The sequence below is a fragment of the Nycticebus coucang genome, chromosome 3 (genome assembly GCF_027406575.1).
Source record: "Nycticebus coucang isolate mNycCou1 chromosome 3, mNycCou1.pri, whole genome shotgun sequence".
Classification (NCBI taxonomy): domain Eukaryota; kingdom Metazoa; phylum Chordata; class Mammalia; order Primates; family Lorisidae; genus Nycticebus; species Nycticebus coucang.
The window spans coordinates 150,492,215-150,506,252 of record NC_069782.1 but is presented as its reverse complement, the minus strand read 5'-3'; the positions used below and the strand labels follow the sequence as shown (position 1 = coordinate 150,506,252).

The following is a 14,038-nucleotide window of genomic DNA, read 5'->3' as shown; positions in this document are numbered from 1 at the left end:
GGGCCTAGGGAGACCTGCTTAGATGAGGGCTGCGTGGGCTGGAGGAGGCGTTCACGCTGAAAGTGTTCCAGGTCCTTTCAATGTGGCCTATTTTCTGCTTGTCTTCAGCTGAGAGCTCAAACATCAGCTCCCCAGGAGTGGACCTGACACATGGGCCAGGCCAGGGTCACCTGTTTTCTTGCTTCATAGCATTGATCATAGTTTCTAGAATTCAAAATCATGATTTCTGAGACTAGCTACAGAAACACCCAGACAGTGGAATTGTTTGAAAGGAGTTATTTCAGGACCACATATTTTTTAGATCAGACCATTATCTTAATAAGATTGATTGTTTTTTCTCCTGCTTGACATTGTTAGAGCCATAGATGGGGATTATGACAGCTCCGTGGCCAAGAGGAACCCCAGAAGGTGGCAACACCAGGCTGGAATCTACATGCTTGGAGCTCATAGAAGTCCCCCAAACAAATGACTGTCATGTCCCCCCACCCCCAGATTTGGGGCTATGGCTGGCATAGTCCTTACTTCCCCATAGATCCTCCCAGGCTATCATGATACACCGAAACCTCAGGAAAGGCTGTTAAGATGGAGGCTGCTCTCATCACAGTGCCACTATCGCCTGTCTCAGAGAGACGCTCACACAAACCTGGACCCCAACCCTCCTGGGGACAGCTCAGCTCACCTGAGTCGGTATGAGACATCCAGCTAACTTCCCGCTGGACTGTGCCCTCCCATCCCTGGATGAGTCACCACCTAGAGCCTCGGTTGTGTGTATGGCTCTCTTCATTTCTGACCTACTCGAGTGCAGAAAGAAGGTCCAGGAGTGAGTCACCTCTTCAGTGACCCAGGCTGTCAGTGGTCCTCGAGGACAGCCTGCGAGGAGTAACAACCAGGTTTGAGTGTTTAGCAAAAGGCAGCAACGAGGGGGCGGCTCAGGCTCTAAGGCCTCAGCTCAATAAGAGGAACCTTCAGCAATCAGACAGAGTGGGTGGATTTCAGTCTGGGTGAGAAATTTTCCTCTGCAGATGGTTTCTCTTCACTTGGGAACTCAGGGCAGAACCCAAGGCCATATGACCTCAGAGTTTAACAGTGTTTGTGCTGATGAGCCAAAAACTCACTGTGACGGGGGAGCAGGAGCCCAAAGTAGGGCTACAGTGATGTTATTCAACCTGACTTCTTGAGTAAGATAGTGTGTAATTTAAATCAATGAATGTGTTGTTGCCAAAAAACTTCAAAAGAAAAAAGATTTGCCGGCCCAATGCCTGGAGGCTCTGAGGAGGGGTCCTGCTGTGCTCATCCCCCTGCGCTAGGGCCTAGCCCTGGCAACTGTTGTCCCCCACCCCACATCCTGTGCTGCCCCTCACACACCCCCATCTGACCTCCTCCTCAGCCCCCCCCCCATCTCTCTGCAACCTGAACCCCCCATACTGGGATTGTAGACAACAGACCCTGGGCCTTCCCACCCTACCCAACGCCCGGCTGACCTCTGAGAACCCACCAGTTTGCAACCCCTTCAAGGTGGGGGGCTGATTTTTCTTCTATGTGCCCAGAGCATCACAGCTTGGAGACAGAGTTGGAAACCTTGTTGCTTCCTGATGTTATTCCTAAGCCATCTTGCGCCTTCCTCCTGCAAACCCCCTAATGCCGCAGGCCGCTGCACACACTCCCTCCCTTCCCCTCTGGCCTCTCAGGCTTCCTGTCGTCTATTATCTAAGGACCTCGGCATCTGAGGGTGCCCAACCTGTGGCTGCGGGCTGCATGTGAACCAGTGAGGGCTGTTTTGCTTCTCTGTAGTGGCAGATATCACAGAAATTGTACATGGATCTTTTTTTAAATTTTTCTCATCAGCTTTCATTAGTGTTTGTGCATTTGATGTGTCGTCCAAGAAAATTCTTCCTCTTCCAATGTGGCCCAAAGATGTCAAAGGTTGGACACCCCTTGGGGGGGAGGGGGCTCAGCTTTCTGTGTATATAGATGAGAAACCAGGACTGAGCTATGGAGAGGGATGAGCTACAGGTAACCCAAGACAATGAGCTTGGTGCGGTGGGCCTCTGCTGACACAGACAGGTACACACCAGGGACGGGGTATGTGCGAGGAACTACAGCCCCTGTGGGGACTGGAGACCGCCTTCCTGAACTCGCCACAGTGGGTCTGGTCAAGGTAAAAGACACAAAGTTTCCCCAGGAAAAGTTGTAGTTTGGTTGTAGCAAGTCCTTGGCTTGTCAGTTGCAAAATGGCCCATTCTGGGGGAGACTCTGCCCAGCCCCAAGTCTGCTCAGCCAGACAGAGCTAGCAGATTAGCACACATGCTGACCACCAGTTCCCTGCTTCCTCCCTCAGGGTCTGAGGGAGCCTGTGTTCAAGCCCCAGTTAAATGCTCCCTTATCACCCGTGGCTTCATATCCCAGGTGGAATGAAGTCGGGTTCCTTCCTACCCACCTCCCTGCACGTCTCTCCATAATTTACTTCATTTGCTTTTCTCCAGCCACACTGGCCTTCTTTGCGGATCTTAAAATATAGCAAGTTTGTTCCTCCAGACTTGTTACACTTGCTATTCCAGAATACTCTTTCTCCAGAACCTTCCATGGCTGCCTCCTTCTCAACACATCAGGTCTCTGCAGAGCATTCTTCCGTGACTGCTCTGTCGAAATTAGCCCCTAAGCACATTGAGATGCTCCTTCACACCAACAAACATGACTATAATTTAAAACATCCCCAAACCAGAAAGTAACAAGTATTGGTGAGGACATGGAGAAATTGCAACTCTCAATTGCTGGTGGGAAATACAAAACAGTGAAGCTGCCATGAAAAAGTTTACTGGTTTCTCAAAAGCTTAAACATAGACTTACATGATTCAGTGATCCCACTTCTAGGTATATACTCCAAAGAACTGAAGGCAGGGGACTCAGACTGATGCATTCATAACCATATTTGCACCCATAGTTATCAGAGACTTATGCACAATAGCCAAAAGATAGAGGCTATTGTCCACCAGGAGATGAGTGGACAAAATGTACCTAGAATACATACAACGAGTTATTATCCAGCCTGGCAGAGGAAGGAAATTCTGACACATGCTGCTACATGGGTGAACCTTGACGACATTATCCTGAATGGAACCAACCAGTCACAAACATGAGGTAGTCGCCCGTACCTATAGTAGCCGACTTTATAAAGACTGAAAGTATAATGGTGGTTCTCAGGGACTGGGGAGAGAAGGAACAGGGAGTTGGGGTTTACTAGGTATAGAGTTTCCGTTTGGGAAGATGAAAAAGCTCTGGAGATGGTGACCGCTGCCCAGCACTGTGAGTGCATTCAATGCACAGATGGTTAATGTGATTATGTTTATATATATATAAACCACAATAAGAACAATAAGAAATATTCCCTGGCCCCAGTTACCATGGGAGTTTTATTCTGTGTTTACCTGCCTGCTATAGCTCTTTGTCTGTTTTTGCCTATGGAAAGGAAGCTGCTTTAGAGCAGATGATGGCTGGATCGTTCACTGCTGGGTCTCAAATGCTAGAATCATGCCGGGTAAACAATAGGCATGCTATAAAGTCTTGAATAAAACCATTTTACTGACTTGCTGGTTTGCCTGTTTATTTATTTACTTGTCTGACTCCGTAGTAAGTCAGACTACCCAGCAGGCAGGGGCTCCACAAATGTCTTCCTGGCAGATGGAAAGCCACATCCTTGTCACATCATGACTTGAGAACTTATGCCAGAGCGCTTGAGCACTGCAAAGAGCTGTGGAAAGTCCTGAGCCAGACAAAGTGCTCCTCCTTTAGCAGAGACACCCATGGGAGCCCTGGACTGGGAGCCCCCAAAAGGCTTCTCACCTTGAACCTGCCATCGATTTCTGGCAGTAGGGAGTGCCTTGACCTTAGAATCCACCACACACAAAAAAGAGAAAAGCGATGGAGGTGGACTACATTCAGCATTTATTTCCAACTCTGATTCCAATATATCTTCTTCCCAAAGTCAATTTGCACCATCCGGCTGTGTAAGGCAGCCACAGTGAGGATGAAGAAGGCTGGCGATCTGGGCTCTCCCTCTTCATGCCCCTGGGTCAGTCCTTGAAGCATTGCAGTTGGCTAGGATTCCCCAGACCCAGCCATTCACTTTTGTGACCCTCTGATGACCAGGGTTCTAATTCTCACTCTTTTACTCACCAAGGGAGCTGGATGATTATGTAACCTCTGTGTCTATAAAACATGAGTCATCAGACTGTGTGTGCTCACCTCAGGGGATTACGAGGGCCAGATGAAATGGCTGTGAGAAAAGGCTTCCCAGCGCTCTGTACAAATGGCTATTTCACAACCTCAAACATCACTCCTTGCTGGGGTGCATAGAGAAATTAAAACATCAAGCACGCCTACATCTGGCTGGCCCCCTTCTATAGTACAGAAGCTCTTTTCTTACAGCAAAGAACCTCGCTTGATTATTTGACAAACTTGGCCTGCTGCAAGGAAGGATTTCAGAGCAGGCCAGTGAGGAGCCCCTTATTGTACAACGCCGCCCTGACTGCGTCCAGTTGTCGGCAAACACTTCGGACAGAGATAAAACCGTGGAATTCAGCTGGCTGCATTGTTGCATAACAGCACTGAAGCTGATTCAGAATTTACTCTTTTCTTATAACAAATCAGTTTTGCCCACTGACGGCTAAGGTGGGGCACCACCCCATCCCCTGCATCACTAGAAGACAAAGGAAATCAAAGCAGGAGGGGTCTGAAGGGCTAAGATTGGCTCCCAGCATCCACGTTCCATTCTGCTGACAACATAAGCCTTATTCAGCATTGCACAGCAAATCAACCAAGCCAGTTCTTGAACAGGCACAGCAAAATGCTATTTAAAAAAAACAATACACATGTACTGCCAATTTCTAGTGTTTCACCATTTATTTTGGATGGATGACAGGAGGCGATGGGAGAGGGAGAGGAGAAAATTTAAATACGCAAGTGCACGTGCCACACCACATGTCTGCAACCAAGCAGGGCTTAGGAAGGGGCCGAGAGACAAGCCATGCAGAATGTCACATCCCCCAGTACCTGCAGGTTTTCAGGGTTTGGAGGCCACAGGATGACGTTATGCAAGTTGGCATCTTCCTGCTGAAAGCAGACGGTTCCCACTGTTAGGATGGTGTAGGGAAGAGGATTCCCCAGAAGACCAAAAGGACGGTCCTGGCTGGTTTCTATTCCCAGGCCTAACCTATGTGGTGTGCTCCCAACCCTGTCTCTTGTCCTTGCTCTGGTGACACAGCAGCTCCTCAATGCCTGGTCACTAATCTATGAATAGGATGTTATTTCAGACTTGTGTCTTTCTTTCCAAACCTTCACTTGTAAGCAGGGTGCAGAGACCACCAAGTGCACCTCCCAGCCAGACAGACTCCTGAGAGCACTGGGGACATGGGTGGGGAGGGGGCATGCCAGCCAAGGGCATGGGTGAGAAGGATCATGCCAGCCAAGGGCATGGAGGGGAGAGGGCATGCCGGCCAAGGGCATGGGTGGGAAGGGTCATGCCAGCCAAGGGCATGGTGGGGAGAGGGCATGCCGGCCAAGGGCATGGGTGGGAGGGGGCATGACAGCCAAGGACATGGTGGGAGGAGGCGTGTCAGCCAAGGGCATGGTGGGAGGGGGCGTGCCGGCCAAGGGCATGGTGGGAGGAGGCATGCCAGCCAAGGGCATGGGTGGGAAGGGTCATGCTGGCCAAGGGCATGGTGGGAGGGGGCGTGCTGGCCAAGGGCATGGTGGGAGGGGGCATGACGGCCAAGGGCATGGTGGGAGGGGGCGTGCTGGCCAAGGCAGAGATACAAGTTCAGAGCTGTTCCCAATGACCCAGGGGTGAGATGGGGGTAGTGATAGTGGCAATGGAGAGGAGAAAAACCGTTAGAAAGATAATTCAATGGATATGTGCTACCTTTTTGTCCTTTGAGAAATTGCTGCAAGCAATGATAGGACCATCATCAAACTGGGCCCACCTTTGCAGGGGCAGGTGCAGGACTGAGGCTGGCTATCAGAGCATTCCATGCTTGGGGCACACTGATTGATCCCTGAGGGGCACATGACACAATCAGGGGCAGTCAGAGTCCTTAGGGGCATCTTATCAGGAGGTTGGACCATTGGCTGGAAGACACATGGAAGTCTGGGACTGTTGAGGTCACCTTTCTTTTTTCCTAAAGAGATGGGGTCTCATTCTGTTGCCCAGGCTAGAGTGCAGTGACCTCAAACTACTGGACTAAAGTAATTCTTCCACCTCCCAACTAGGTGAGATTACAGGCTCACATCATCACACCCTGTTAACTTTTTAAGTTTTTATAAAGATGGGATCTCTCTATGTTGCTCAGGCTGGTCTTGGACTCCTGGCCTCAAGCAATCCTCCAACCTCAATCTCCCAGAGCATTTTTTTTTTTTTTAACCAGGCTGAGGTAAAAGTAAATTCCTGAACACTAAGGAATTGCAAGTTCCAGAGGAGAGCGTTCTCCACCATCATCTTTTGAACCCCTGCACTCAGCTGCTTCTGAACCTAGACCCTCGCTGTGAGCTTCTCAGTTCTATCAGCCAGCAATGCCCTTCTCTGCTTATGATCATTAGAGATGGGCTTCTGTTTCTTGCAACCCCAAAAAGTTTTAACTAAATAGAAATTTGGAAGACTAAATAGCCAGGCCATCCATTCATTAATTAATCAATCGCAGGATGATATACTAGATGTGGGGGGTGGGAGTGGGCAGAGTTGGGGATGACCCCAGGTTTTTGACTTGGATGGCCAGGCAGATCATAGTACCTGGGAGGGGGACACAGGAAGGGGAGTGTGTCAGGAGAGAGAACAGAGTTCAGGTGTTGAGCTGGCCGTTGGGTCATCGGGTAGAGACGTCAGGAGACAGATGGGAGCCCTGAATTCCACAGCCAAACACAGCTACACTTTGTTCCCACTTGTTTCTTTACAAAAGGTAAAGCTTGTGCTGGTCCTAGACTCCTTTATAGGCGTCTCCACTGAATCATATCTGGCTGAGTTTAGACACATGAAAACTTGCAGAGCCAGGAAAACATCTGCTTGCACCCAAGGAGGGTGGATTGGGAGATGAGGGGATAGGTGGAGGAGGGTGCTGGTATTTATACCTGGGGCATTTTTACCTTTCAAGGCAGTAAATATCTGAAGCATTAAAATGTCCATTGCTTACAAGGATGCAGAAAGACGGGCTCTCACGCCCTGATGAAAGAAGTGTAAACTGGCACCAGGGTTCTGGAGAGCATTTTGGCAATGTCCACATGGCGAGAGCCTTTTGAAAGTACTTACCCTTTGTTTGATGCCCCAATTCCATTTCTACGAGTCTATTCTAAGTACACAATAAGCACTCAATTCTGGATAGCATGGTTTAGTAAAAGTAATAGGAAGAAAACTTAAGTCATTTGAAACCAGGCAGAAATGCATCTCAAGTTAGAAAAGTTTGCCTACTCCCCTAGGAGGTCTGTTAAAGCAGGTAAGACAAAAGATCCCCCATTCTAGTGTTTTTCAACGTTGGCACCGTTGACACTTCGTGCTGGATAATTCTTTGCTGTGGGGGACTGTTCTGTGCTTTGCAGAATATTTTGCAGTGACCCTAACCTCTACCTACTAGGTGCCGGTGGACCCTTCCTCCGAGTTGTGACAACCCAAATTGCCTCCAGACAGTGCCAGATGAACCCTAGAGGACAAAATCACCCCAGGACAGAACTACCGCTCTATCTGTTTGTAGCTGGTGTGGGGCCTGCAGGACGCTTGGGGTACAAATAGATCTGTAAGACTTCAGAGTAGGGGTTGGACCCCAGCTGTCTGGTTTGTTAATGAACGGCATTAGGAGCCAAAATATGGCTAGTGCCCTGTACTGTGTCTGCACACGGAGGGTCCTTACCAGAGGCCATGCCCTTCTCCCCTCTCAAAGACAAGGTGAAAAAACGTTCCTTTAAGTGGAGATGACAGAGATACACGACCTCAGCTGACCCCAGCCAGCAAGCACATTTGTTTGGCCCACAGAGTGTTTAACATAATTGAAATCAGTTGCCAACATTTTTGAACATATAAGAATTCTTTACACAATCTCTTCTAGAGAACAGAACAGGAGTAAACACTTCCCAACTCGTTTTGTGAGCCTAGTATTGCCCTGATAGCAAAACCAGGCTAAAAAGCAAAATTACAGAGTAGTCTTTCTTACAAATTTAGACAGGAAGGTCTTCAGCAAAATATCAGCAAATGGAATCTAAAAATAGATAACTTACAACCACGGGGGATTTATTTCAGGTATACAAAGCTATTTCACATTTGAAAATCAGTGTAATCCAGCGTGTCAACAAACCAAAGAAGAAAGGTCTTATGATGATGTCAACTGATACAGAGAATGCACTTGACAAAATCCAACATCCGTTCATGATGAAAACCCACAGCAAACAAGGGATAGAGAGGAACTTTATAGATTTGATTAAGAGTATTAACTTTGTAAAAAACCCTATAGCAAATATCTTATCTAACAGCGAAAGACTGAATGTTTTCCCCTTAAGGCTGGCGACAAGGGGAAAATGTCCCCTCTTACGGCTCTTAATTAATAGTACTGAGGGTCCCAGCCAATGCAATATTAAGAAAAGGAAGAAAGAAGGAAGGAAAGAAGAGAGGGAGGAAGGACATACAGAATGGAAAAGAAGAAATAAAACTGTGCCTATTTGCAAATAACATGATTATCTACATAGAAAATCCTAAAGAGCCTATCCAAAAACCTCTTGGGAAGTAAGAGAATTCAGCAAGGTCACCGGATACAGGACCTGCACGAAAAAAATCAATACATTCATAATGAATGAGTGAACACGAAAATTAAAAATATGATACAATTTATAGTCACTCCAAAGAAAATGTAATACCTGAGTTAAATTTCACAAATATATGCAGGATCTGGGTGTTGAAGATAACAAAATGATGACGAAAAAAATTAAGATGACCTAAGTCAATGGAGAATTGTACACCTGTTTATGGATTGGAAGACCCAACATGGTAAAGGAGTCAATTCTCTTCAGATTAATCCATTATTTCAATATAATGGCTACCAAAAATCCCACCAAGGTCTTTCGTAGACATAGACAGGTTTATTCTAGCCTTTATATGGAAAGCCATGGGTGTAAGAACAGCGAAAACAATTTTGAAAAGAATAAAGTGAAAGATCGATTCTACCTGATTTCAAGACTTAGTACATAGCTACAGTAATCAAGACGCTCATTGGAAAAGAATGGCAAGCCCAGAAGAGACCCACACAAACATGCAGGACTGATTTTTGACAAAGGTGCAGAAGTAGTTCAACAGAGGAAGAACAGTTTTTTCAACAAGTGTGGCTGGAAAAGTGGACATTCATAGGCAAGCAACAACAAAAGCACACAAAAAGGATCCCAACCTCAAGAAAATAGGAAAAGAAGCTACTGGCTGGGAGAAAATATTTATAAAAGACACATTTGATAAAGGACTATTATCCAAAACACACAAACCAGGCTGGAGGGCCGTGGTGTCAGCCCAGCTCACTACATCCTCAAACTCCTGGGTTCAATCAATTCTCCTGCCTCAGTAGAGCCAGGAGAGTAGCTGGGACTGCAGGTGCCTGCTACAATCCCCTGCTAATTTTTCTGTCTTTAGTGGAGATGAGGTCTTTCTTTTACTCAGGCTGGTCTCGAATTTCTGAGCTCCAGGGATCCTCCTACCTCAGCCTCCCAGAGTGCTGGGATTACAAACATGAGCCACCACCCCTGGACCCAAAAACTTCTTCTTAAATTTAACAATAAGAAAACAACAAACCTAATTAAAAAATGGGTCAAAGACCTTAACAGACAATTTATCAAAGCAGATATACAGATGGCAAATAAGCATGTGAAAATATGGTTCACATCATGCAACAGAGAAATGCAAATTAAAACAACAATGAGATACCACCATACATCTAGCAGAATGGGCCAAGTTCAGAATACTGAGAATATCAAATGTTGACAACAATATGGAGCCAGAGGAAGCCTCATCATTGCTGGTAGGAATACAAACTGGTGTGACCATTTTGAAGGTTTCTCTTTCTCCCTTCCCTCCACCCCCACCTTTTATTTGAGATATGGCCTTGCTCTGTTGCCCAGGCCAGAGTACAGTAGTACGATCATAGCTCACAGCAACCTCAACCTCCTGGGTTCAGGTGATCCTCCTGCCTCAGGCTCCTGAGAAGCTGGAACTACAGGTGTGTGCCACCACACCAAGCTAATTTTTCTGCTTTTGGAGAGGCACAGTCTCACTATATTGCCAAGGCTGATCTTGAACTCCTAAACTCAAATGATCCTCTCACGTTGGCCTCTCAGAATGCTGGTAGTATAGGCATGAGCCACCATGCCCAGCCCTCGTTTGGCAGTTTCTAAACAGACTCTTATCATATGATCCAGCAATCACACTCCTTGGTATCCACCCAAGGAATTCAAACTTATGTCTACCCCAAAACCTGCAGATAAACACAGATGTTTATAGCAGTTTTATTTATAACTACAAAACTTGGAAGCATCCAAGATGTTCTTCAGTAGATCAATAAACTGTGCTACCTTCAGACAATGGAATGTTATTCAGTGCTATAAAGAAATGAAAGGGGCGGTGCCTGTGGCTCAGTGAGAAGGGCCCCGGCCCCATATACTGAGGGTGGTGGGTTTGAACCTGGCCCCGGCCAAACTGCAACAAAAAATAGTCGGGCATTGTGGCAGGCGCCTGTAGTTTCAGCTACTTGGGAGGCTGAGGCAAGAGAATGGCCTAAGCCCAAGAGATGGAGGTTGCTGTGAGCTGTGAGGCCACAGCACTCTACCAAGGGCGACAAAATGTTAACTCTGTCTCAAAAAAAAAAAAAGAAAGAAGAAATGAAATGAAAGAACATTGGGGGAACATGAAATGCATATTCCTGAGTGGAAGAAGCTAATATGAAAGGCTACAAATGATGTCATTCCAACTAGATGACTCTCTGAAAAAGGCAAAACTGGGGAGACGATAAAACGATTAGTGGCTGCCAGGGATTGGGAGGGAAGGAAGGAGGAACAGGTAGAGCACACAGGATATCAGGGCAGGGAAGCCACTCTGCTTCTTCTATTTTTCTTTCTTTTTTTTTTTTTGTAGAGACAGAGTCTCACTGTACTGCCCTTGGGTAGAGTGCCGTGGCGTCACACGGCTCACAGCAACCTCTAACTCTTGGGCTTACGCGATTCTCTTGCCTCAGGCTCCCGAGCAGCTGGGTCTACAGGCGCCCGCCACAACGCCCAGATATTTTTTTGTTTGCAGTTTGGCAGGGGCTGGGTTTGAACCCGCCACCCTCGGTATATGGGGCCGGCGCCCTACTCAGTGAGCCACAGGCGCCGCCCCCACTCTGCTTCTGTTTTACACTCTGCATGATACTGGATAATAGGGATACATGTCATCATACATTTGTCCTAATCCGAGGAATGGGCAACATCAAGAGTGAACCTTCATGTAAACTGTGGACTTTGGGTAATTATGATGTGTCAATGCAGGGTCACCAACTGTAGCAAATGTCGTTCTCTGCTGGGGGAAGTTGAGAATACCTCTCTCTCAATTTTGCTGTGAATCTAAAACTAAAGTCTAAAAAAAGTCTTCAAGGAAAAAGACATGAACTTCAATCTAAATCATGTGCCTTCTACAAAAAAAATAACTCAACCCAATGTAAAACTTAAAAATTTTTAGAATATGAAGACATAATAGAAAATCATCAGGATATTAGGCTAGGGCGCAGAGTTCTTAAATTTGATTCTAAAAGCACCATCCCAAAAAAGGAAAAACCGATACATTGTATTACGTCAAAAATTTAAAACTTTTGCTCTATAAAAGAACCTGTTAACAGTATGAGGAAAGAAGTTACAGAAGGGAAGAAAAATATCTACCAGCCACAAATCTGATAAAGGATTGGTATCTAGACCATATTAATAACACTCGAAACTAGTCAGTACAAACAACAACTAATAATAATAATAATTCAATTAGAAAATGGGCACAAAACATGAACAAGTTATTTCACCAAAGAGAATATATAGATGGCAAATAAGCACGTGAAAGGTGTTCAACATCATTGTCCATCAGTAAAATGCAAATGAAAACCACAGTGAGACGTCGCAACGCACCTATCAGGGTGACAACACAAAACCATGGAGAAAGCTGATCACTCAGATGTTGCTGGTGGAAATGTAAAGTGGTACAGCAACTCTGGATAACAGTTTGTCAGTTCTTTTTTTTTAATCTTTTTTTTTTGTAGAGACAGAGTCTCACTGTACCGCCCTCGGGTAGAGTGCCGTGGTGTCACACGGCTCACAGCAACCTCTAACTCTTGGGCTTACGCAATTCTCTTGCCTCAGCCTCCCAAGCAGCTGGGACTACAGGCGCCCGCCACAACGCCCGGCTATTTTTTGTTGCAGTTTGGCCGGGGCTGGGTTTGAACCCGCCACCCTCGGCATATGGGGCTGGCGCCCTACTCACTGAGCCACAGGCGCCACCCAGTTTGTCAGTTCTTTGTAAAACCAAACATGCAACTGTCATACAACCCAGCAATTGTCCTCTTGGGCATTTATCTCAGGGAAATGAACATGGGTGATCACAAAATGCCTATACATAAATATCCACAGCAGCTTCAGCCATAACAGCCCCAGCCGGAAAGAACCTGGGAGTGCGTCAGTGGGTGAATGGTTTAATAAATGCTATAGTACAACTATGCATTTGCCATTGAATACTATTCAACAATAAAAAGGAATGTACAATTGATAAATGAAATATCTAAATGAAGTTCAAGAGAATTATGCTGAGAAAAGCCAGTCCTAAAAGGTCACACACTGTATGGTTCTATTTATATAACCTTCTATAATATTCTTCAAACAACAAAGGTATAAAAATGGAGAACAGATTAGTAGTTGCCAGGGGGTTGTGGTGGGACACGATGGAGGTGGGTGCTTATAAAAGGACAACCAGAGGAATCCTACAGTGATGACCTGCGGTGACAGCAACTGTGTCCACGTTGTCATTTTGTACTACAGTTTGGTGAGCTGTTATCCCGGAAGGAACTAAGTAATGGGCACAGAGGATCTCTCTGTATTTTTCTTTTAACTGCATGTGAATCTATCATGATCTCAAAATTAAAAATTTAATTGAAAAATTTAAGATTCCATAGAAAAATATGAGTTTCTGACTTCTTTTGACAAAATGAGGAAATCCTGTGGCACGGCCATCAGTGGGACTGAATAGTGATTGCCTCCTTTGCACCATAGGACAAGAGCCCTCCGTTTGCCCCCGCACCCGCCTCTCCCTACCTAACAGTGATTGTTTCTGGCCAGCCCTTCCAGTTGGCCCCCTTTGCTTTGACAATTCCTGTTTTCCTGCTTGAGAAAAAATTGTAGGGAAGAAAAAGGCAGAGAGAAAACAAATCTTAAAAAAAAAGAAAACAAATCTTGACTGGCCAGCTTCTAGATTCAATTTTCTCAATTAATGAACTCAGTATCATTAATCCAAAATTTCGACTTTATGTGAGATAAAGGGGAAAGTGTCTCTTTCATTTTCTTCCCTAAGGCATTAAGTTAAAATTTTCAAAGTTAAAATGGATAATGACCAAATTTGAGTATATTTTACTATCTCAGCCTTATACACAATTAAGAAAATCCATTCCTCAGTTGTAAAAACCTTGCCTGACATGAGAAAGACAGTTCGTATTTAATCTGCCCAATAGTGATAGATTTTAAAATTGCTTTTTAATGGCCATAACTGTACTTGGGGGGAGGAGGGTGGAAAAGTTTGTTTTTTTCTTTTTCATTTTTTTTAACTTTCTCTGCTGAATCCATGTCAGTTGACAGGTGGGCACAAGCTAGGAAATATGTGCCACAATCTCATTACAGAATAAAAAACACAGAATAAAAAGGAAAACTAGTGTTCATGCTTTAGAAAACTAGAGCTAGCTTTAATTATAAGAGGGTTCTGATGAGATGAAAATGCCTTCCTGGATGGACAGATCGACACATAAGC

The 14,038-nt window shown here is 45.6% G+C and overlaps 1 protein-coding gene across 11 annotated transcripts in view; it reads right to left on the bottom strand.

Annotated features, from left to right (window-relative positions):
• Positions 1-14,038, bottom strand: part of TACC2 (transforming acidic coiled-coil containing protein 2) — a 219,412-nt gene that overhangs the window by 182,933 nt on the left and 22,441 nt on the right. For 9 of the 11 annotated variants that reach the window (XM_053583970.1, XM_053583975.1, XM_053583977.1 and 6 more), the window contains one exon: positions 5,050-5,109. The exons of 1 other annotated variant lie outside the window; for it this stretch is intronic. In XM_053583970.1, the coding sequence (XP_053439945.1) occupies positions 5,050-5,109 (60 nt within the window). The remainder of the gene's footprint in view (positions 1-5,049; positions 5,110-14,038) is intronic. One more of the 11 variants, XM_053583971.1, reaches the window with a different exon arrangement.